The 22,498-nt window shown below is 55.8% G+C and overlaps 9 protein-coding genes across 9 annotated transcripts; 7 read left to right on the top strand and 2 right to left on the bottom strand.

Moving 5' to 3' along the window:
• The first annotated feature begins 1,142 nt into the window (after nucleotides 1-1,142).
• N657DRAFT_610946 (ApbA-domain-containing protein) lies at nucleotides 1,143-2,966 on the top strand. Its single transcript, XM_062790346.1, has 3 exons — nucleotides 1,143-1,468; nucleotides 1,537-1,603; nucleotides 1,668-2,966. Exons 1-3 carry the CDS (start codon nucleotides 1,425-1,427, stop codon nucleotides 2,766-2,768), a joined length of 1,212 nt encoding a protein of 403 aa, XP_062650632.1. The 5' UTR covers nucleotides 1,143-1,424; the 3' UTR covers nucleotides 2,769-2,966.
• A 1,032-nt stretch (nucleotides 2,967-3,998) lies between these two features.
• On the top strand, nucleotides 3,999-5,733 carry N657DRAFT_687252 (fatty acid desaturase). The gene is made up of 3 exons (XM_062796882.1): nucleotides 3,999-4,226; nucleotides 4,334-5,187; nucleotides 5,259-5,733. The coding sequence occupies exons 1-3, from the start codon at nucleotides 4,058-4,060 to the stop codon at nucleotides 5,589-5,591; spliced, it is 1,356 nt and encodes a 451-aa protein (XP_062650631.1). The 5' UTR covers nucleotides 3,999-4,057; the 3' UTR covers nucleotides 5,592-5,733.
• An 87-nt stretch (nucleotides 5,734-5,820) lies between these two features.
• On the top strand, nucleotides 5,821-8,155 carry N657DRAFT_703186 (amino acid transporter; the record flags this gene model as incomplete). The annotated part of the gene is made up of 4 exons (XM_062797369.1): nucleotides 5,821-6,559; nucleotides 6,696-7,459; nucleotides 7,531-7,928; nucleotides 8,008-8,155. Exons 1-4 carry the CDS (start codon nucleotides 6,118-6,120, stop codon nucleotides 8,153-8,155), a joined length of 1,752 nt encoding a protein of 583 aa, XP_062650630.1. The 5' UTR covers nucleotides 5,821-6,117.
• A 504-nt stretch (nucleotides 8,156-8,659) lies between these two features.
• Nucleotides 8,660-10,156, top strand: N657DRAFT_640720 (uncharacterized protein). The gene is made up of 4 exons (XM_062792022.1): nucleotides 8,660-8,997; nucleotides 9,068-9,274; nucleotides 9,354-9,552; nucleotides 9,627-10,156. Exons 1-4 carry the CDS (start codon nucleotides 8,846-8,848, stop codon nucleotides 9,948-9,950), a joined length of 882 nt encoding a protein of 293 aa, XP_062650629.1. The 5' UTR covers nucleotides 8,660-8,845; the 3' UTR covers nucleotides 9,951-10,156.
• A 733-nt stretch (nucleotides 10,157-10,889) lies between these two features.
• N657DRAFT_703179 (uncharacterized protein) lies at nucleotides 10,890-12,248 on the top strand. The gene has a single exon (XM_062797368.1). It carries the CDS (start codon nucleotides 11,370-11,372, stop codon nucleotides 11,877-11,879), a length of 510 nt encoding a protein of 169 aa, XP_062650628.1. The 5' UTR covers nucleotides 10,890-11,369; the 3' UTR covers nucleotides 11,880-12,248.
• A 1,558-nt stretch (nucleotides 12,249-13,806) lies between these two features.
• On the top strand, nucleotides 13,807-15,508 carry N657DRAFT_640718 (uncharacterized protein). The gene is made up of 4 exons (XM_062792021.1): nucleotides 13,807-14,288; nucleotides 14,511-14,708; nucleotides 14,776-14,853; nucleotides 14,925-15,508. The coding sequence occupies exons 1-4, from the start codon at nucleotides 14,276-14,278 to the stop codon at nucleotides 15,155-15,157; spliced, it is 522 nt and encodes a 173-aa protein (XP_062650627.1). The 5' UTR covers nucleotides 13,807-14,275; the 3' UTR covers nucleotides 15,158-15,508.
• N657DRAFT_640716 (uncharacterized protein) lies at nucleotides 15,428-17,443 on the bottom strand. Its single transcript, XM_062792020.1, has 4 exons — nucleotides 16,550-17,443; nucleotides 16,314-16,483; nucleotides 15,690-16,205; nucleotides 15,428-15,622 (listed from the first exon to the last, which is right to left on the bottom strand). The coding sequence occupies exons 1-4, from the start codon at nucleotides 16,980-16,982 to the stop codon at nucleotides 15,554-15,556; spliced, it is 1,188 nt and encodes a 395-aa protein (XP_062650626.1). The 5' UTR covers nucleotides 16,983-17,443; the 3' UTR covers nucleotides 15,428-15,553.
• A 179-nt stretch (nucleotides 17,444-17,622) lies between these two features.
• On the top strand, nucleotides 17,623-18,949 carry N657DRAFT_640715 (uncharacterized protein). The gene has a single exon (XM_062792019.1). It carries the CDS (start codon nucleotides 17,809-17,811, stop codon nucleotides 18,823-18,825), a length of 1,017 nt encoding a protein of 338 aa, XP_062650625.1. The 5' UTR covers nucleotides 17,623-17,808; the 3' UTR covers nucleotides 18,826-18,949.
• N657DRAFT_687247 (glycoside hydrolase family 55 protein) lies at nucleotides 18,580-21,775 on the bottom strand. The gene is made up of 7 exons (XM_062796881.1): nucleotides 21,468-21,775; nucleotides 21,338-21,409; nucleotides 21,183-21,256; nucleotides 20,640-21,129; nucleotides 19,596-20,592; nucleotides 19,471-19,538; nucleotides 18,580-19,418 (listed from the first exon to the last, which is right to left on the bottom strand). The coding sequence occupies exons 1-7, from the start codon at nucleotides 21,544-21,546 to the stop codon at nucleotides 18,901-18,903; spliced, it is 2,298 nt and encodes a 765-aa protein (XP_062650624.1). The 5' UTR covers nucleotides 21,547-21,775; the 3' UTR covers nucleotides 18,580-18,900.
• Between the last annotated feature and the right edge of the window lie 723 nt (nucleotides 21,776-22,498).

The raw sequence follows: 22,498 nt of genomic DNA, 5'->3' as shown, positions 1-22,498 counted from the left end.
CAGGAGCCTGGATCATTGTTTCACAGCCGGTTGGAAGACCGTAGCCATTGCTTGTCCTTGAAACCTTGAGCTGGTCGCACGGCACCATGCAAGAAAAAGAGAGATTCGGTACATTCGTCGTTGCACAACCGTCCCACACCCGTGAACATCAGATGGCGCGCTTCTATGGCCTCGATACGGCTGGCGATATTAAGGCGGTGCTACCAGTGGCACCGGCTTGTTTGCCATTGCGTCAGTCACAGCATGTTTACTTCGGTGTGTCTCGTCCTGTCTTGTGTCGGGGTTTGAGGGTTTTGTTTCGCGTCGACTTGCCCATCCAAGCAACAGCAGGCGGAACGACATCCATACTCCTTGCCAGACTCGGTCCGAGTTGTCGTGTCTACTGGCGCGGAGTACGGAGTAGAGAGGCGATTAGACTTTTTGATGCCTCTGCCGACTCACCTGGTGTGTGTGTAACAGGACGGTGATATCAGGAAAGTCATCAAGTATGATAACTGGCTTGGCCCTGTTTCTGTCAGTCAGTCATTGCCGAACACTCAAAACACACAAACTTTTTGCACACCCAATATCGGGTAGTCTCTCCTCCGTGATAAAGATAGATAGACTATGACAAGCACGAACTCGAACTCTTGATCTCAGGCTTGGTGAGGGTCCTACAGTTCCGGAAGTCGTGGCATCGGATTTCAAAGGTTAGATCTTCTCGTCCGTTGTTTTCTTGTTTGCTTAATGCACTCCCCGTTGCTGACGTTCCCCGCACAAACCGCGTTGTTTGGTTCCCCGCACGCAAAAATGCCCCACTACGCACCACAGTATGCGACAGGTCCCCACTGCACCCAGATTGTTAGTGTAGCCCAAAAGATATATGGCAAAACGGTCCTGTTGGCTACACCCTTTAACCGATTGGCCACGGGAGGTACAAGTTCCTCTAACTGGAGCAGCGACAAAACCAATATGGGGATCAAGTCAGCGCAACAAGGGTGAGTTCTGCCAAGCGGATGCCCTCGGATTGCGTGACGTCGGCCTGGCCGGCATTTCTCGGTCGGTTTTTTTTTGGGGGGGGGGAGGGCGGAGGGGGGAACCACTGCTGAGAACGCTCTACTTTTGCCTTCTGTTTTTCGTTGGAGATTGAGTGAGAGCGCTCTGGATTGGTCAATTGGCTCTGCCAAAGACAAGACGGAAGAGTTTTGGGCTCGTTTGCGGTTTGCGGAGGTGAGTTCTCGGGTATGCCGAGGTAAAGTGAGTGAGAGGTGACCGACGTTGTTACATGTACGATCAGATCTTCTGCCGATCCAAATTGGTTGTTGACTTGTCTGCTGTTGGGGCCGTAGCGGCAACACCGGGCATTGAAGACACGGCAGGAAGTGCCGGTACATGCATGGAGTGCGGAGAGGGAGCCAAGGTATAGCATCATTGATCCGAGCATCATGGGTGGGCTTGAGGCCTTGAAACCCGGCACCGACTCGGACAGGTATGGCAAACCCCCGGAAGGAGGGGACCATTGACGGGCAGGTGGAAGAGTGAAACTGACTGCGACAGACCTGTTCACATCGTCTTTGTCGGCGCCGGCGCCGTCGGTTGCTTTTACGCCTCGCGGCTACACCATGTAAGTCGTCAGCCTACCTTATCCATCCATCCACCAAAGAAGCATGTATTGATGATATCCGCAGCCATCTCACAACATCCACGTCTCCCTCATCGCCCGCTCAAATTACAAGGCCCTCACAGAACACGGCGTACACCTCCAGACTCACTCTTTCGGCGACTACACCTTTCGCCCGCACGCTGTCTTCCCCTCGGTAGCCGTCGCGGCCGCCAACCCCAACCCGTCCGGTGCCGGGTTCCGAGAGTGGGACTTCATCATCGTGACCACCAAGGCCCTGCCCGATCGCTCCGACGACAGCGCCCTCATTGCGCCCCTCGTCGGGCCGCGTTCGTGCGTCGTACTCATCCAAAACGGCGTGGGCGTCGAACAGCCTTACCGTGCCCGCTTTCCCGCCAATCCCATCATCAGCGCCGTCACCGTCATCTCCGCGGAGCAGACATCTCCCGGCACCATCCGCCAGAACCGCTGGACCCGCATCCACCTCGGCCCCTACACCAACTCGGCCTCCTTCTCCTCCTCGCCAGGCCATACCGTCACCCCCACCTACCCCCGCGGGGACGACACAACCGGCGCTCTCTCCCCGACCGGCGTCGTCCCTCATCCCGCTTCCGTACCCGCGACCACCACCGACGCCTCTCCCTCCGCCCTCCTTCCAACCACAACCCACCTCACCAGTCTCCTGGCCGACTGGTGGACCCGCCACGGCCAGATCCGCGACGTCGACGTGGCCGACGAGCTCGCGCTGCAGACCATCCGTTGGCATAAGCTATGCATCAACGCGGCCTTCAACCCGTCGTCGGTCCTCTCGGGGGGCCGCGGCAACGCCGACATGGTGCAGGACGCGGAGCTGCGCGCCCATCTGGCGGGCGTGATGCGCGAGATCTGGGAGGCTGCGCCCCGGATTTTGGGGGGGAAAGGGTTCCCTGCGTACATGGCTACGCCGGAGAAGATCTTGAAGAGTACGGAGAAGAATGTGGGCAGTAAGCCGAGCATGTTGCTGGATTGGGAGGCGGGCAGGCCGTTGGAAGTCGAGGTGATTCTGGGGAATCCGATCCGGATTGCTAGGGCAAGGGGCGTCGAGTTGCCGAGGTTGCAGACTGTTTATGCGCTGGTGAGAAGTATGATGGAGGTGAGGGAGAGGAGGGGGAAGGGGGGGAGGTTGTGAAGTTGTTGGGGAGTGATTGGCGGCGGAGGGAAAAGGGATAACTGCTTGGCGTGATGTAGAGCGATGTGCTGTATCAATCATGTAATGGTGCAATGGGTGGCACACAATAAAGGGGCATCTTCTTTGTGTACGTGGTTGAAACATAATCATCCTGATTCATAGAAGCCCTGTTACATGAAATATAACCAGATTGCAAACCGTACAGATGTTACTGTAGAGAGGTAATTGACGAGCCGACTTCCTTCCTACCTACCTTACAACCTGGAGCCGATCCGTGGAACCTCTCTTTCTCTCTCAGTGGCTTAACTTACCGCCTTGATCATCATCAATATCTTCCCAGTCTTGGAGTAGCTGGGGCTACATGTACATGGAACGTGTAGGGATCTGATGTTCACCTTACGTAGCCTATCTGTTCAAAATTCACCCAACTCAAACACTTTCTTAACGCCTGTTGATGTCTAATTTCGACGTCAAATGTTTATGGATTGACCTATTTCATCAGCCCGCCGCCTCGCGGTCGCTGACCATGACTGCCGCATGATTTATTGCCGTCGGCGGACAGCAGCCACGAGACGTCAGCTGTGGGCATTGAAACCGAGGCCATCGCTCTGTCATAGCTGAAGTCTTCGGAACTGGGTCCTTGTACATGTACGTATAGTTATGCAACTTTTGGTGAGATTGCCGATGTCAACTTTTGCAGTTCCAGCACCCACGCCCACGTGCTCGATCCCAGTAATCACAAAGCGGAATTGGGCGTTGCGGGTCATGATCCGCGACCGCTCTCAGGATTCCCGCACACAGAAGTCGACATATAGCATTGCTCGGCTTGTTCGGCTTGCAGGATAATAGACTGCAAAGACGCTGGTTGGCGCAGCTCTCTTGCGTTGCCACCTGCATGTGTTGCGCCTGCTGGCTCGATACTACAGATGGTTAGAAAGTTTATTGCAATTGAACGGAGAAACAGCACAATCTGAAACCAACGTCTGGACACTTGAAAGCGGTCCGGGCCGAACACAATTGATCTCAACGTCGAACCGATACACTCTGCGACTGTTATCGTACTGCAACGTGTTGGAGTGTCTGGGCATTAATCCCCTGCCAAAATGGGGCCTGGGCAGCACAAACACAGCACCTCATTGGGTACCTGGGGCGGCGCTAGTGCAACCCCTTTTGCGGTGAAAACGCGACCAAACTCCTTCTTTCCATTGCTGCTACATTTCAAGTTCCGAAGTCGTAGTCTCTACCTCATCCAGTGTCTTTTTCACCCGCATGATACTGGCGCAATCACCATGGAGGAACTTGTTTTCAGCCCGGAACTCACCATCCCAGACACGCTGGTTCTGCGGAACTTGGCCGACGACATTGCACGCCACCGGCAGACTAAAGAGTCTATCAAACTCGAGGGCGACGAGGGCTACTTGAGCGCCAGCTCCACTTCCCAACATGAATCCTGTACCAGTGAGTTGGGCCCCTGTTCTTCCCATCAACGGCTCTGAACTCATGAGACGGGCTCATGTCGCAACTTGAAAACCAGATGACTGATGCCAGAGACACCAACACGGCAGAGTACGGCATCTCTGCTGAGAGAGACGCAGCCGACATTGACAAGCTGAACGGGTTAAACGACCCCAACAGCGAAGACTTTGAGCCGACTGTTATCTCATCGCTCGACCTCCGCGACCTGCGCGCCCGGCTGCCTGCGGTTGTCTACGACCATGTCGTGCAGTCCTACATCACCTGGGCTCAGGGCCTGGTGCGGCACGAGACGGACGTCATCATGCTGACGCATCTCATCATGTACTTCACCACCTCGCTGCCCAGCGCCGTCTGGCTCTTCTACCGCTTCAGCTACCTGCACGGCGTGCTGCACTTCGCCATGCAGTTCTGGTACATGGGCGCCTACACCCTCATGATGCACCAGCACATCCACATGCGCGGCATCCTGGCCAAGCGGCCCCTGCTACGCCTGCTCGACGCTGTCTTCCCATACATCACGGACCCCCTGATGGGCCACACCTGGAACTCGTACTTCTACCACCACGTCAAGCACCACCACGTTGAGGGCAACGGGCCCGAGGACCTGTCGTCGACGGTGCGCTATCAGAGGGACAGCGTCCTTCACTTCCTGCACTACGTCGGCCGCTTCTACCTTCTGATCTGGCTCGACCTGCCGCTGTACTTTGTGCGCAAGGGCCGGACTGTCAACGCCGCCAAGGCGGCCTTCTGGGAGCTCTCCAACTACGCGGCCCTGTACGCCCTGTTCCGACTCAACAGCCGGGCAACGACGTTTGTCTTTCTCTGTCCGCTGCTGCTCATGCGCCTGGGTCTGATGGTGGGCAACTGGGGCCAGCATGCCTTTGTTGACGCCGACGAGCCCGACTCGGACTTTCGCTCGAGCATCACCTTGATTGACGTGCCGGTGCGTTCCATGTTTTGATTTTCTGTCTTGATTGCCTTATGGTTATCGGCCTGACTCATGTCTTGATACAGAGTAACCGCTACTGCTACAACGACGGCTACCACACATCTCACCATCTGAACCCCCTGCGCCACTGGCGCCACCACCCGGTTGCATTTCTCAAGCAAAAAGAGGTGTACGCAAACGAAAAGGCGCTCGTGTTCCACAACATCGACTACCTCATGATCACGGTCAAACTGCTCCAGAAGGATTATCTGCATCTGGCTAGGTGCCTGGTGCCCATCGGCGACCAGATGGACATGACGCTCGAGGAAAGGGCCGCCATGCTGCGGCGCCATACGAGGCGATTTACTGAGAAGGAAATTCGGGAGAAGTTTGGGAAGGGGAAATCAAAGGAGAACTAATAACCTTTTCGCCTGGTTTATAGACCTCAGGTAATGGCAATGATGGTCGCTAACTTATTCTAATCATGTGTATACTGGGAAACTTGAAGCTGCTTTGGTACGCAGCTTTTAAGTGTAGCGGTGGTAGACTATAGAATGTACCAATATCTCAGGTCATAAGCACGTGAATACTCTGTACTAGTAATAGCATAGGGCTGTGTGACGAAGCGTCTCGGCCTTAAGCATTACACGGCCTGTCACGCCAAAAGCACGCCATCATACGCCTGTCGCGCGCCAGAGGATTCGGTTTCAGCAACATGCTCCGCTCCGCCGTTCAACTTGACAAATCAATGATTATATCGCCGATGCTCTGGTTGAACAGGAGGAAGCCCATGGCTATATCCGTGTCGGACTTGCTTCATTGCCTCGGCAGCGTTGCGCATTTCATACCCAAGTAAAGGTACAGAAAGTATCCAGTTTGAGGTTGCACTCTATCCACACCTCAGCTGTTGTACATGATCCCGCTTCACAGGCGCCAACTATCAATATGGATTTTGTCGACATGGAGTCAGATGCCGAGACACCACTGCTCTTCGGCTTTGCGAGTAGCCCGCAGCAGGCCCAGAGTCCAGATTACCACAGCATTCTCAAACCGCACGACCCAGAGGTGGTGGCCAAGACGACGACGACCACCACCACCATCCAGCCTGCGCGACGACAACGACGACAACCCGACTCGCACCGATCCTTGGAGGACGACGTCCTTCCCGAGATCGCCGTGTCCGGGCGCAACCTGGGTTGGAGCAGCGCCTTCATCTTGATCATCTCGCGCGTCGTCGGCTCTGGCATCTTCGCGACGCCGGGATCCATAGTCAGCTCCGTTGGCAGCGTCGGTTTGACGCTTGCGTTGTGGGTAGTCGGCGCGCTCATCAGCTGGTGCGGGCTCGCTGTGGCGCTGGAGTACGGCTGCATGTTGCCTCGGTCAGGCGGTTAGTATTTTACCTTACACTTGACTTGATTAGTCGCCCCGATCATATCCATTCCCGACCTGAGATGCCCTGCCCCCGTAATGGGTATCGCGGGCAAAGGAGTACTGACGTGTGTCTGCATGTAACGATGAAAAAGGGGAGAAGGTCTACCTCGAGTTCACGTATCCGCGCCCGCGCTTTCTTGCGTCGACTCTGGTGGCTGTCCATGCAGTCGTCATGGGATTCACCGCGAGCAATTGCATCGTTTTCGGGGAGTACGTACTCTTCGTGTTGGGGTACAACCCCGGCGAACACCCAGGACATGTCCGGCTGCTGGCGGTTGGGCTGATGACGGTCATCACGGTCCTCCACGGCTGCTTCCTGAGAGCCGGTATCGTGATGCAGAACGTCTTGGGCTGGGTCAAGATTGTCTTGATCGTCCTGCTGGCACTGGCCTCGGGGTTCGTCGTCTTGTCCCGTTACAGCCACGAAGGAATTGACAGCACCCTCACCACGTCCGGCACTGATGGCACTGGCAATAGCCGCTTCCCGGCTACGTGGGACGGCATGTGGGAGGGTTCGGTCTGGGACTTGGGCGTCATCACCACCGCGCTCTTCAAGGTCTTCTACTCTTATGCCGGCCTCCAAAACCTCCACAACGTCCTCAACGAAGTCAAAGACCCCGTCCGGACACTGAGATCTGCGGCTACTGCGGCTCTCGTGACAGCTTGCGTGCTCTACTTGCTGATCAATGTCGCATACTTCTTGGTCGTTCCGCTCGAGGACATCAAGCTGGGCGGAGAGCTGGTGGGTGCTCTATTCTTTGAGCAGCTCTTTGGTCAGACCCTGGGGAGACGTCTTCTCTCCTTGGCCGTCGCGCTGTCGGCAGCGGGGAATGTTATGGTAGTTACATTCTCGTTGGTATGTTCATCTTTTGGCCTCTGGTCACGCATGTCCGGCTGGATTTCACTCACTCTTCCGCTGTAATCCAGGCGCGTCTGAACCAGGAGATTGCACGCCAAGGTCTGCTTCCCCTCGGAGCCGCGATATCTTCCTCACGGCCATTCGGGGCGCCTCTCGGAGGCCTAATTTTGCATTATATTCCCTCTGTCCTGGTCATATGCATCCCCTACAAAGACATATACTCCTTTATTCTCAACGTGGAAGGCTATCCAGCTCAGCTCTTCTCCCTCGCCATCTCGCTGGGGCTACTCAAGCTGCGATGGTCACGACCCGAACTCAAGCGCCCGTATCGTGCTTTTCTACCTGCGGTGTGGTTCATGGTCTTCTTGTCTTGTACCCTCCTCTGCGCCCCGTTTGTAGCCCGTCGCGGGGAGCACTGGGCTGCCCACCTTTCCCGGGTGAGCTATGTGTTGGTTGGTTTATCTGTGTAAGTGCTCGCCGTTTTATTGCACACCTCACTTTCCTCTCTTCTGTGTTGCGATTAGCTAACTCCATTTCTTTTACAGCATTGTATTTGGCATTCTGTACTGGGCTGTCTTGACAGTCTTTTTGCCGTGGCTCAGGGGTTACCGGCTTGAGGAAGTGACCGACGTTATTCCTGATGGCACAACGATCACGAAGCTAGTTCATACTCCAGTAGACTGGCAAGACTAGAGAAGGAATGCAATACGAGAGGATGCCTGTCTCTGGGCGTGTTTGCCTAGAAACATTGTCCAAGTACTCCATTGCATATTGCAACCCAGGTCTACCTTAATGGTCTCTTCAGCATACGTGATATTACTCAAAGCTGAATCTTGTGAACTCAACTCACGGTGCTTCTTCGTGGCCTTCCCAGAGACTGTACTACCTACCTACCTACCACCCACATAATTCTCATTTCTGAGACCCAGGCGCACCACAAGCTTTGTTACAGTTTGTAAGCTTCAGACTGTTAAGCAGTAAATCACATTACTAAGCACACATATTAGGTGTTGTAATAAGTCCATTCTCCGACGGCGATCTTGCAACGTATTCCTAAGCAACGGTTATGATGGTGGTGATTCGGTCCCATGGTTGGCCCGGAATCCTGCCTTAGCGATGGCGTGATTGCTTGCTTGCCTATAAGAAGCCGCAGCCATCTTCCGACCACGCCGGTTGATGGTGACGCCATCTAATGAAGGGCACATTTGGAGGGAAACGTCGGAATACATAAGGGTCTCGGCTTGATCGGAGAGTTTGAACTATTCCCATTCCCAGTCATCGCAAAGCAGATACGGTACTTGACCGAAGCGTCATCGTGAGGTCCTTGAATCCGAGAATACTCAGAACGAGCGACACCAGTCAACCTTCGATACATAGTTGAATATGGCTACCCCGGACGTTGTTCGGCCCGCAGTCTTCACTCCCCGAGTTGTCGAGCCCGCCGTGGCCCCTAGCTCAAAGCACAATGTACGCACAGTTCTGAATTACTACAAGGACCCGGAAGATGGATCTCCGCCAGCTCCTTTCTACGTAGAGTAAGTCCAGTCTTATCAGGCCCAGTCTGCAATGAAGCGACGGATCTGTTACTAAGTGTTTCAATCACAGCCGGCCCTACACGGAACAGGTACATGCCAGGCCGACGGTTGAGGTGGAGGTGGAAGTGACGGACATTACGGGGAGCGAAGACAAATACACGCTGGATAGCCACGGCTTCCAGCTTGTCAGACATGAGAGCAACGAGAAGAGCTTCCTCGACGAGGAGAGGATCAAGGCGCAGTATTACGCAGAGGTGGAGCAGCTGCTGAAGGACGTGTGAGTCCCCCGGCCCTTTCCCCAAGACTCTCCTAGTCAACGATCTTACGGCCAACGCTTACCTGCTTCTTTATTAAAGAACTGGCGCAGTGCGCGTCTTTGTATTCGATCACACGATCCGTCGCCAAAAGGATCCCGCCAAGCCTGATGCTGCATTCCGCGGGCCGGTTCGGAGTGTGCACATTGACCAATCCTACTCTGCGTCGGTAGAGAGAGTGCGGTACCATCTCCCCGATGAGGCCGAGCAGCTGTTGCAGAAACGGTTCCAAATCATCAACGTCCGTCGTCCATCCCTCCTTCTGGTTCCCATTTTGTTTTCCCCTGCCACGACCCGCGCTGACAGAATAGCCAGGTCTGGCGTCCCATCAAGACGATCCTGAAGGACCCGCTGGCCGTGGCCGATGCGCATTCGGTGGCTGAGTCCGACCTCGTTGGCGCGGCGCTCGTGTACCCGCACAGACGAGGCGAGACATACGTGGTCAAGCCGAATCCCAACCACCGCTGGTATTTCAAGTACGCCCAACGGCCCGACGAAGTGACGCTCATCAAGTGTTACGACTCGCTCTCGTCCGTCGCTCGCCGTATCCCGCACTCGGCCTTTGTCGATCCGGCCGAGGAGGACAAGGAGCCTCGTGAGAGCATCGAGGTGCGGACGTTGGTGTTTTATGATTATTAGCGCCGGAGCTTGGTCAAACTTTGTGGGATTGATAGTGGACTGCATGAAACGGAACTGATGGCCGATTTACTGTGGGACGCCAGCCGAGGGCTGGGTTACAATCAGGAATAATTAACTTAACGGGATACACTGCGGCAGTGACGACCGAACGAATTCAGCTACCTCAATCAGATTTGGCATCTAGGTAATGACAAAGGTAATCGTACAATTCCTAAATTTAGGTATTCTGCATCTGATTAACCTGTTTTACCTTGCCTTGCATGCCACATAGTGGCAATACCTGTGATTGAACTCGGTACCTGTACCTTACGCTATAACTAATTACAGGGTTACCCGCTAGGTAGCGCTTTAATCCTGACTGGTGCTAGCAACTTCTCCCAAAGCCTCTTACCATCCGGATATACCTTTGTTCTTGATTCCACAACACTTGAACACACCTCAACTTGCGAAGGAAGTGCACCAACATTGAAAATGGCCGGGCTGGCGGCACCCGCAGAGTCCGGCGAGCAGCCATCGTTGGCTCGATTTCGGCTTCCGCAGGCCATCCGAGGCCGCATCTACCATTACCGTAGGTCTGACGTCGTGGGATCGCAAATTTCTTTACAGATTCAACCTGCATGGTCACAAGTCCTCGCTGCATGGGCCTGATCCTGGCAGCTTCCATGGCATGCTGCTTGTCGCGCAATCTATACCGAGACCGCTGCTCTCCTCTACTCGGCAAACCAATTCGTCCTCTATTGTGTCGACGGCCGTCCGAAATCGCTCGCCCCGCTGCTTGTTTTGACCCAGTCGTCGCTGGCATGTTTGAAAAGCCTCAAGATCATCCTCAACGAGGCCTCGAGTCACCATGAAGACGATTGGGACAACCTTCGTTCCTGTTGCCGCCAGGGTAATGCGTACGAGGAGCTTCCCGACGCCTACGGCTGCAAACACGGGCATTCTGATTTTCATCGCCTCCCGCTGCTGGCTCCAACCAGCGAGAACAACGGCGACGTCTCAAATGAAGCGGCAGCCCAGGCTCTGCTACCAACTGGCAAGCTGCTGCCGCACGTCTGTAGTTTATTACCCCCGAGCGCATGGAGCTTGCCCTGGTGTGCGACATTGACCCTGGCCACCCACGACTTGATCACCCACGAACTATACGGTCAGCGCACTTTGTCGTGTCCGTCGGTGGACCGCTCCTCCCCCTACCACGGCTGAGAAACTGCCATATCCGACTGGGCGATACCCCGAATGGTTGGCTTAATACAACGGCGTAGGCTACGGCCTTCCGCCTCTGCGGCAAGGTTATTCCCCCATACCTCTAAGCCGTCAGCGCGGACCATGCTGTGAACTCTGTCACACGAACTCCGCATCCGTATTCTCGAGTACACCGATTCATCGTCCCTACCGGGGAGGTTACATGGAGTGGCCAGGACCATGGGCACACCACTTATGACTGGATTTCCATGGACGGGCCGGGCTACCGTTACCCCCGTCAATTTTACAAGTGCTGGATCGCTACAACGGCCCCCGACCGTCCATGGGTTGTGTCTGCCGCCGTCGCCACGCTGCTTTCAGCTCCATGTGCAAGTGTTGGGAGCCGCCGACTTACCTATTTCTCGTCTGGCGCATCTTGCTCGGGGACGCCCAGTCGTCTTCTTCTCTGGCGACCTGTTTATTATTCACGATTGTTACGCATCCTCGCCGGGGCGCTTACCTGATCTCGAGTATACGCAGCCAAACACTGCCCCCCAATCTCCACTTACCCCAACAACCGCCTCACCACCTGTGAGTTTCTCCAAGAGATCGTGCCAACCCACTGCCTCGAGTACATCCGCTTCCTCGAGCTGTGCTTCCCCCTTATCGCCTTCACACCTGGCCTTGAGGAGCGTCTCAAGCGATGGTCGACTGGTTCCGGACCGTCGACTGGCTACGAGACAAGATTAACGCGTGAGCTCTCACCATACGACTCATTGCGGCCGAGCCGAGCAATAAATACTCTCCCGAGGTCAACAGGTATCCCATCATCAGCGGCGAAGGCGACCGCACCCGTGAGGCGTACACAGATCTCTGCCTGCCCCTGAACAGCTGGCCAACGACGGGCTCGCCGGGTTTTACGCTAACCTTGCCTACCCCTGGTGGCCGACCCCGGAATGCCAGGACCGGTACGACGAAGGGGATGGATGGGACTGAGTGGACGACGAAAAGGCGAAATACAAGGAGTGTGTTGAGCGCGAAGTCATGCACGACCGGTACGACTCCCTGTACGCCAACGGCAGGGAGCAGCCGGAACCGACTTGTTGGGAGGAACTGTACTGCTAGTAACTATGCTTAGGAACATTGAACTTGGTCAGGTCAAGCATTCTACCCAGCCTAACGAGGGCCGAGGATAAAACACGAATGAGAAACCGGAACCCCATAATCACATGGTTAGCCGGAAGGGGTCGTGGAAACGAAAGGCCAAGCAACAAGATGTAACTATTGGTCATGTAATAAGACTCTGATCTTGAATGACTTCTAAATCAGATGTCTCATCTCAACAGCACTCTCGGGAGCAAGCACCCAAACAACAAATGATCATAATCTCTACTGGCTTGTGAATTTGTACGTATATTGAGGCTGTGTCTGCGAGACCCATTACGATGACCCAACCGCTGGGCTTATGTCGCACTGCTTGACAGTTCATGTTGGTAACCACTGCCCCAGCTGTCGCTGTCCATTGATGGATAACACTACCAGGGAGCATGCCTAGGTAACGATAAGGTAAACGAACTATATACCTTGAGAACGGTCCACACATGTTCCTCTGGCTCTGACATCCCTGCCTCAGCGGGAAAACAGGGTGTTTAGTACTCATCAGGTATCGAGACGGGAGCCATAGACAGGCCAAGACACTTATGCTGGGCCCTGATATCTTTGTTGACAGTCTGAGATTCACACACCCCCAACTATATGCTTAATCTGCATGTGTTTGTTCACTTATTTCTCCCGGCTTCTGTTCTTTTGATTGGCATCATTCGTCGTTTGTCACGCCCATACCTCGGCGGTGGTGTTACTGTTAGTGTTAGGTTGTAATCCACTGAATCGATCAACTGCCTAATGGATGTCAACTACCTTACCAATGCCCAAAGGTTTAGACCGACTTCAAGGAATTCATATTCATTCTGAAGTCTGTTTGAGTCGAAGGCCTGGAAGTCAACGTCTGGTCACATTGGGTTTATGGGAAGTGTAAGTACATGGGCAGTGTTGACAGTGAACCAGTGGAATACCCTGAGACTTTTGCTACCTTATTGTCATAACCTTATAACAAACGTCCTTTCATAGCGTCCAGGTTGTCCTTCAGTTGTTTCAAGGCGACTTCCTTCGTATACCCTCTTCGTTTGTCAGTGATCTCACGCTTCAAGTTAGTTATGGTATTCCGTAGGTGCTCCACAACTCTTTGCTGTGGAGTCATTTTTATGCTATGATCTGCACTACTGCATGCCTGCATGCATAGCGCGGAGATGGCGTCTCAGCAAGACCCGAGAGGACTGAAAAACCCCCAACAGCATCCAGATGTTTCCGAGGTGGAAGCGGTGAACGAAGACCGAAGAGATAAGTGTGACTTGTGAAGGCCAGTGAACCGCTCACTGTGAATGTCGAGATGACAACAGGCTCTACAATGCTACCCAAGACGTCCGGATATAAACAGCCACAATAATTAGCCGCCCTGGACTGGAACTGGTTGCGAGATGCGACATGCGAGATGATTGACGTGTGCCGCATCCTTGATGACCCTGCCGTTGGCGATGTGACATTATTAACGGATCCAACTTCAACCGAACCCACTGCAAACGGATATCCCTGCTCATTTCCCCTTGAAATGCACAGCTCGTGATAGTAACCCCGTTTTGCCATGATGAAAAGGCTCGTGTTTGCACTTTTGCTGGCCTCAACCTCCCCAGCAGAAGCTTTGAAGGAAGCTTTGGTCAGTTCCTGAGCAAAGCCTCAACACTTGTTTCGTGTGTGCCCGGGGTTGGTGAAAGCGGAGAAGCCAGGGGGCGAGGGCAGCACAGCTGGGATGCGGCACGAGGGGGCCCTGTAATTCGAGACCCGGGTATCTGTCACACGGCTCGGCGTTGGCTGGGAAGTTATAATCTGTCGCAGCCGCGGGTCCAGCTTCCTTTTCTTCTTCTTTTCTTCCCATTCACACACTCCTGCGTGCTTGAACCGTCGTCGACTTGTTTCAATCACCAACCGCAAGCGTGGGAAGAACAAGACAGCGACGTTGGGCGCATCCATTCTCCCCGTTTCCCTTTATTTGACCACGTTGCACGCTTGGACTACCCAGCAACACCACAAACATGCCTGGCATTCGTAAGTTTTTGCTTTCTGCTTGTCTTGATTTGTGCGGCGGTCGCTCGAGGCCATCGGGTCGGTCGAGTCGAACAAGTTCGGGCGAGGCCAGCGAGTGCCGCGCATACTGTAACAGGAACGGTGGCAGCCTCGGCGTCGCGAAAGAGGGAGGCTGTCGCCGAAATGTGGTCGCGCAATGAGTGCCAAGAAATGGGCTGCTGACAAGATTCTGTTTCTGCCCAGCATTCGGCGCCTTCGACAACTTGAAGGGCAAGCTCAAGGCTGCCTTCAAGAAGCGCAGCGAGAAGACGGGCAAGGCCAAGAAGGCCGAGGAGACCGCTCCTGCTGCCGCTCCGGCTGCCGCTACCACCGCGGCTGCTGCGACCGAGACAACCAAGACCGAGACGGCTCCTGCTGCGGCTCCCGTCGAGGCCCCTGCCGGTGAGTCGCCTTCGATAAACACGTTTCCGAATCAGAGAGTTTCGGAGCTAACACACCGGCGATGCAGCTGAGGTCGCTACTGCTCCTGCTACCGCCGAGGCTTCAGCTGCCGAGCCGACCAAGGCCGCGGAGACTCCGGCTTCCGGTACGTTCCGAAACATTGAGAATGGAGGGGTTTCTGTTGTCGATTTAGGAGACATGCTAACTGTTTCAAAGCTGCAGCAGCTGCGCCCGCCGAGACCACTCCTGCCGCTCCGGCACCCGAGACCGTTCCCGCCACCACTGCGGCTGCGGCGGCGGCTGTCACCTCTACCACGGCTGCCACCGAGGCCGCTCCTGCGGCGGTTGTACCGGACGCCACGCCTGCTCCTGAGGCGGCTGCTCCGGCTGTCGAGGAGAAGAAGGAGGAGGCCGCTGCGGCCGCTGCTGCCTCGGCCCCGACAGCCTAAAGTCTCTACCGACGACAGCCGGGATGGCTTCTCGCGGTGACCCGGCGAGATGAACGGTGCGACGGGATTTCGAGAGGACAATATAGAGGGCGAGTGAAGGCGGGATGCGTCGTGTTGGGAGGGCGATGGTGCCGAAACGGGAATGATACCGACGATACCACATGGTGTGCTTTGTTTTTGCGGGAGCGTGGCGTGGCTTTAAGATATCCCATACTCGATACCCACCGTTAATGATGAAGTCGTTTCTTGACCTCTGAGTGCGGGCGCTATGTGGCATTAAAGAAAGACGGGATGAAAGCAGTTGTCAAAATGAGGGTATCCTAACATATTTCCAATGTATACCAAAGATCGGCACTCCAAGCCCCCGTATACATGCCCATACTTACGCCAGAGCCTTTACTCCTCGTCCTCGCCCGACTCATCATCCCCGGGATCCGGCATAACGATCCGATTCAAATGTGTGATCTAGGGATTCAAGCAAGTCAGCAATCCTAAAGACGCACATTTCTCGACCAAGGACAGCAAGACTCACAAACCCGACCATATCCCCAATCACGCTCGCCACCTCCTCTTGCCCTCTCTGCCCAGTGAACAGCGCATCCGCGACCTTTCTCCCCACGGTGAAATTCCTCAGCTTCAACAATTGCATATTTCTATGCTCCGGTATAAACCCCTTCGGCCGCGTCTTCAACGCCCCCTCTTTATTCCCATCCGCAAACGCCCTCAACGCCGCTTCCTCGTCGTCCTCACCATCCTTCCCCGCTTCAACATTCCCCCTCTTGCCTCTCCCCCCTTTCGTCTGCTTAATAGAAGAAGAGGAAGTGGCAGGCGAGATGCCCAGAAAAGTCTCCTTAAACCGGGGCTCATTCAACACCCGCCTCCACCGCGCCGGCCGCTCGTCGATGCTCGCGCGCAGCTTGGCGAGCGCCGCGCCGTCGGGGTGCCAAAGCCCGCCGCCGATGAAGCAGGCGCCGGGCTCGACGTGCACGTAGTAGCATGCGTAGGGGCCCTTGCGGCCTGTGCGGGAGAAGGCGACGGAGAAGTGAGGCTGTGTTTCCCCCCCCTCTGCGGTTAGCACGGGCATGTCATCAAGTTTTGGTAAACGTGGAGATCAAGTAAGGGTCAATGATGGGAAGGGAAAGTGGGAGTTGAATACCTTGTACGGTGTGGGATCGTTGCTGAAGCGAATGTCGCGGTAGATGCGGAAGTTCACGTCTTTGAAGGGCAGCTCGGGGATGGTCGGGTCGGCGGCAATGATCTTGTCGGTTAAGGTGGTGACGTAGGATTCCCAGTCCTTGAGTGCGCGGCGGTACTCGGCGTCGTGGGCTGGGGGTGGCGACATCGCACCTTAGTTGAGGACGGTGTATTGCCACAGTTGAGGGGGAGGCTTACACTTGAGCCATGTCCGCTTGTTGTTCGCCTTGAGGTCTTTGAGAAAGGCCAGCGTGTTTGGGTGCAGTCTGTCGTCTGCGTACTCAATGCCGCCCGTATCGCGCAGCTTGGGAAGGGGAATGACGGTCACTTTGGGAGGAGCGTCCTCGTCAAATTCGTCATCACTGCCTTGGTTCGGCTTCTCAACTGCTTCGTTTTCGTCGTTGTAGTCGCCCTCGTTGGCATCCGACTCCGTTTCGGCTTTGGACTTTTTGGATGGTCTACCCCTGCCGGAAGCCTTCCTAGGCGCAGTCACGTTTCCGTCCGTTTCAGACGGTGAATCGGCCTTAAAGTAACTGCTCTTCTCGCCCGACTCGCTGATGCGCCGTGATCGCCTGCGAGACGGGGGCGCCTCGGGTGCGGCTGGTGCGGATTTGCGCTTGCGTCCCGGCATCTTGGAAATCCCGGAGTTATATCACACTTATAATTCAGCTGAATAATGAGAGACGAGATTGATGCCTTCGATGTGGATTGATGCCCTAACGTCAAGAGGAGACGCGTAGGATGGAACAATTGGTGCTTTCAGCGTCGCGAACCCACGTGATCCATTCTCGTCAATGGAGACTCCTGCTTGGTTATCCAAGGTGCACGATTATGTCATCGACTGCGGCAGGTATTAGTGGGAGCCCGGTAGGTATCGAGAGTTTACCACAGTGCTCAAACTGTCCACTTCTCTCGAGGATAGGTGCACTCTTTTCCCCCGTATTGGTACTGTATGAGAGCCTCGGACTGCATACATTCCAAGCCTTTAGCTGCAAATTCCTTGACTCGACGACACTACTATGCTATCTTGGATACGTCCTTATAAGCCGCGGTGTAAATGAACGAGAAAACAATGAAGGCGATTCAATGCAGAGTCCGCACAAGCCTGAGGATCATACGGAAGCAACGTTGTACCCGAGAGTAAGCGGCCGGTATTCAGACCACCCGGCGCTGCCCCTTATTCCACACCTTCGGGTCCGTCCCCGCACGGCTCGACAACCACTACCCCACAGTGCCATTCCGAGCCCTCTCCGACTCCAACTGCAAGTAAAGTTGGGTCTTAATACTGTACCTTATGTTGCATATTTGTACGCTCGCACGTTGACTTGAGCTTCGGCAGTACTTAAACACCCAATCCCACACTTACCCTTCCTATTTACAACCACCATTAACACCACAACCTCCCTTCACTACCACTCACTAACCCACCCTACCTCTTATCCCAACGCCCCTTCATAATGACAACCACCACCACCACCATCACCACCGACCCACACCCCCTCCTCACCCGCCTCCGCCGCGACGGCTTCGTGATCCTCTCCTCCCTCCTCTCACCGGAGGAACTCGCCTCCCTCCGCGGCGCCGCCGCCCGCCTAACAACGACAGCCCGCACGGGCGCCTGGCCGCACGTCCGCACCGTCGGCAAGCAGTTCCCGCCCTGGGACGCCTCGCTCGTGGCACGCGGCGAGGCCGGCATCTGGGGCGTGCAGCACCTGCTGCACCCAGACCTGCCGTGCGCCAGGGAGGACCGGGACGAGTTTGTGCGGCTGTATTTCCACCCGCGCCTGCTGGCTGTGGCGGGGGAGTTGCTTCAGGTTTCTGATGGGAATGTAAATGGAGATGGGCATGGGGATGGGGATGACGACGGCGACGACAGGAGTGGCGGCATGATGATGGAACTGCTCAACATGCTGGTTCGACCGTCCGGCCCGGGAGCGGAGAAACCGTTTGCGCTGCGCTGGCACCGGGATGACATCCCGCCGACCGCGACGCCGGAAGAAGAGCTGGCGCGGCTCAAGACGGAATCCGGGCGGCAGGCGTACGTACACACACAGTGGAATCTGCCGCTGTTTGACGACGACAGCCTCATCGTCGTGCCGGGGAGCCACGCGCGAGCACGGACCGAGGCGGAGAGAAACGCGGATCCGTACGAGGACAATATGCCGGGCCAGGTGGTGGTGAGGCTGAAGGCGGGGGACTGCGTTTTCTATGATAATAATATCCTGCACCGCGGGGTTTATTACGGAGAGAGGGAGAGAATGACGCTGCATGGGTCGGTGGGCCACGCCAAAGGGAGCAAGGAGCGGGCGCGGAATGTGCTGCAGCATGGCGTTGGGGAGTGGGTGGATCGGTGTGACTTCTCTGTGCTGGGGGATGGGAAGGAAAGGAGGACAGCCGAGGGGTTGCGTAAGAGGTTGGTTGAGCTGGGGAGGGAGAACCAGGGGAAAGATGTTGGCTATTCCTTGGAGGGGTAAACAGTCATGATCCTCTATGACGCGGAAATCAGCTACCCAACTACGCTCGCCGTTTGTTGAAACACACTGCCTCCCTCAACCACTCTTGTAAACGGCCAGATTCGACGCGAACGTGTTCACGTTATCCGCAAACCACGCAATCCGCGCCCCGTTCCGTGTGAGCATTTCCCTCGTCCCAACCGTGTTGAGGTTGTAGATGTTCACGTTGCTCGCCGAGCCCTCGATCGACGTGATGCGCTGCTGGCACGTCTGGCCCGCCGAGAAGGTCGAGCATGCCGTGCTGTAGTCGGTGAAGAACGAGTACAGCCCGGCGCCGTACACCAACACGTCGCGCGAGTCGATGACGCGCAGGCCCCATGCTGCCGCGCAGTTGCCCTCCACGCCGGCACACGAAGCGGTGAAGTCGGGATCATTGATCGCGGCGACGGGCTTGAACGGCACGAGGGCGTTCGGCGTGGGCTGGTAGTACGGCGTCTCGGTCTGGATCTGGCCCATAAAGATGTTGCGTGTGTTCGCCAGCTGATACTGATACAGGACGTGGTGTTCAGAGCCGGTGCCCCAGAGCCAGAACGGACCATTCTCGGCTTCGATATCTGTCGTGGCGGTCAGCCTCAAACCTTCGGATATCAGGCGTGTGAAACTTACAGAGACCACGCCCGCTATAGACGGTAATCTGCGTGTTCGGCTGGTCATCAATATCATGATCGGCAGTCCTGCGTCAGGTCAGCGACCCCATTCCTGTGCCACCTTCTTTTCCCACTGAAACTTACCACAACCACACATTCTCCATGTATAAATTGCTGGCCGCCGTGGTGACGTGCATCGCCATGAAGGCAACCAGGCAGTTGGGGTTGACCGTTGGGTTGCCCGGCGTCTTGAGACACTGCGCCACCTGCTGCTGCGTGCCCGTGAAGCCGCCGATGCGCACGTGAACATCCCACATGCCGCTGGGCGTCCCGCTGGTGGCCAGATTCCACTCAATGCACACCGCGCCCGCCTGCACGCCCTGCGTCGAGACGACAAAGTCGCTCAGCTCGACGTACCCGGCTTGGCCCGAGGTGCTGCCCACCTGGACCACGGGCTTCGGGTTGTTGACGTCGTTGAAGAAGGCGCCCGACGACAGGATGACGGGAAACGACTCACCCACGATCTTGGCCCCGGGCGGGATGAGGATCGTGCTCGTCACGCGGTACAGGCCGTAGTCAAGGAAGAGGATCTTATTCTGCGCGACCGCTGTGTTGATGGCGTTCTGGAGCGCCGCAGTGTCGTCGGTGGATGCGTCACCTTTGGCGCCAGCCGAGCGCACCGAGAGGAAGGAGGATGCCGGCAGGTTCTCGTACTGCGGCTTGGAGCGTGTGTAGTACCGCCCGTTGGAGAGTAGCACCGCAGGGCGTGGGTTGGGAGTGACCGCCCCAGCGAACTCGACCGGGCCCGAGGGCGTGTAGCTGTGGCCGCTGCCCCACGCTTCGATGTTCATGGACCCGGCTGTTCCAACGAGCATAGTTCCGCCAGGGCCTTTGACTGCAATCGGGACGTTGTTCAACGCAATGTTTTCCATAACAAGGCTGCCAGCCGTGTCCGGATTGGAATCCCTGGTCCAAGCGGTAAGGATAGCAACGGGCACATTGGTGAAGGCGCTGTCCAAAAGCGTAACGGAGCCGACATTGACAGCGCTGGAACCCCCTGCAGACATGTCGATGCCAACCTGACAGTTGTTGATGGAAAGTCCGCTGTAAGTCCAACCCCAATTCCAGATTTGGATGATGGCTATGCCTGTTAGTATGCGACGTATCTTGGGCAAGGTGAACACTCACCGGTTTTGCAGTTGTTGAACTTGAAGTTCCGCATGGTATACTGCTGATTGCCCATGCTGGCACCAGTTGCGCCTCCATTGAAGGTCAGATCAGTCATGAAGCCTCCGCTTCCCTCTTCCATGAACAGGCCGACGTGGACGACATCAGGGGTTGCGGGCATGTTGAATACGAGGTTCTGCAGACTGGTCGCCTGAGATGTCGGCCAGTGCATACCCGTGGCGGCTGTCCCAGGCGGAATGGCCGTTGTGTCAATGACAAAGTTGCGCACCTGCCGGAAGAAGACATTCACAGCCTTCCAGTTAAGCACAGGGGTGTAGTACGGATTGCCGTCGATGAGACCAAACCCGGCAAAGTTTGGCGTCGCTTTGAGGGTGGGCGGAGCCGCAGCATCGCCGATGAGCTGAGTGAAGTAGGCTGGGAAGATGGAGGACGAGATGAGGTAGGTGCCCGCAGGAAAGTAGACGACGGCCGGGGTCATGGTTGTCGATGCCTTAGAACGTCAGCAGCGTACCGCAGCGTATGGTGTCGTACATCTCAACTTACGCAGCCCTTGTTACAAGGGTTTCCAGCATTGATGGCAGCGTTTATGGCCGTCGTGTCGTCCGTGACGCCGTCACCTAGTACCATGTCAAACCCACGTGCTCTCCTCAACAACCAACCTTCCCCAGGGTCCGCTTAGGGCTGAGTGGATAACTCACCCCTTGCCCCATAGTCTTTCACATTGCGGAATACCGGATAGTTGGCGCCAGCAAAGGGCGCAAAACCTTGATCTATCAAGAAAGTTAGCAATACGACATCCAAAACCAGACAGCCTTCAGGTTTTCTTACGGGGAATGTCCCCAAGCCAATGTCCCTTCACGGCCGCCACCAGACTGGCAGCAGCCAGTAAAGCTGAGACGAAGCGCATGACGCGGCGAACTGGCGGCTATGTAGCCAACCTGGAGGGGATGAAACGAAGCCTGGCAAGTTACCTAAAACAAGCCCGTCCAGTGCGTTGGAGGAGGACAGAACCTGAGGTCAGCCCGAATGGAGGAGGGTGCCCGGTTATATAGTCGCAGCCCGATGTTCCATTCTTCACAAGACGCAAGCCGTTACCCGAGAGACACCGCCACGGGCGCATTCCAGGGAAGGGAGAGATAGGGGATTCAAGGAATGGAACGTCGGCCGAATTATTCTTGAACCCAATGCGCTACCAGCCCAACTCCGTGAGCCGCATAAACGTGACAGGTGAGTACCAGGACAGGTATAGGTAATGCTCTGTACCCGCCGTGGTAGTTTGCCGTTTTTCGCCGTTGGATGCAACCATCAATAGCAACGTCAACCGCAATTGACCGACCAGAGGATGTCACCCGGCCGCTCGGCGCCCGCCAAAGGGCCGATTGTGTTAGGCAGCTTTCTCGGCGTATGCTCCCGGAAGGAAGAACCTGCGCCGAGTTGGGTAGCGTCTGAATGATGTAGGTGGACCCGGAAGACGGTTATCTCTGGCCGTTCGGCTGAGGGAGTGATGAAAGTTCTGGAATGACGGGGCTTGTTGGTCAGGGAGGGATATCAGAAGGGAAAGAGGGCAGAATTCCACCCATCATGCCCACGTCTCATTGCCCTCCCGACCATCCTAATTGCTGAATCCTGACGTCACAAGTCCGTCTGTGCAAGCAGGAGCAGTCCGCAGCATGAACATGGCTTGTCCATGTTTGATCCCAGCGATATCAGGGCGGTCTGCCACATGCATACTTGAGCATGTCTCACCCCTGCTTGGCTGTGGTGAGTGTCTCAACGAGCAGCTGAAGAGACCTGTGGCATCTGCTGGGCCGACTCTCTCGCTTGAGCTTCTGCTCTAGCCAGGCTCCATGACAAGACAA

Source organism: Parathielavia appendiculata, assembly GCF_033297405.1.
Source record: "Parathielavia appendiculata strain CBS 731.68 unplaced genomic scaffold N657scaffold_2, whole genome shotgun sequence".
NCBI lineage: Eukaryota > Fungi > Ascomycota > Sordariomycetes > Sordariales > Chaetomiaceae > Parathielavia > Parathielavia appendiculata.
The sequence above is the reverse complement of the archived record's forward strand: the minus strand, read 5'-3'. Positions and strand labels throughout refer to the sequence as shown.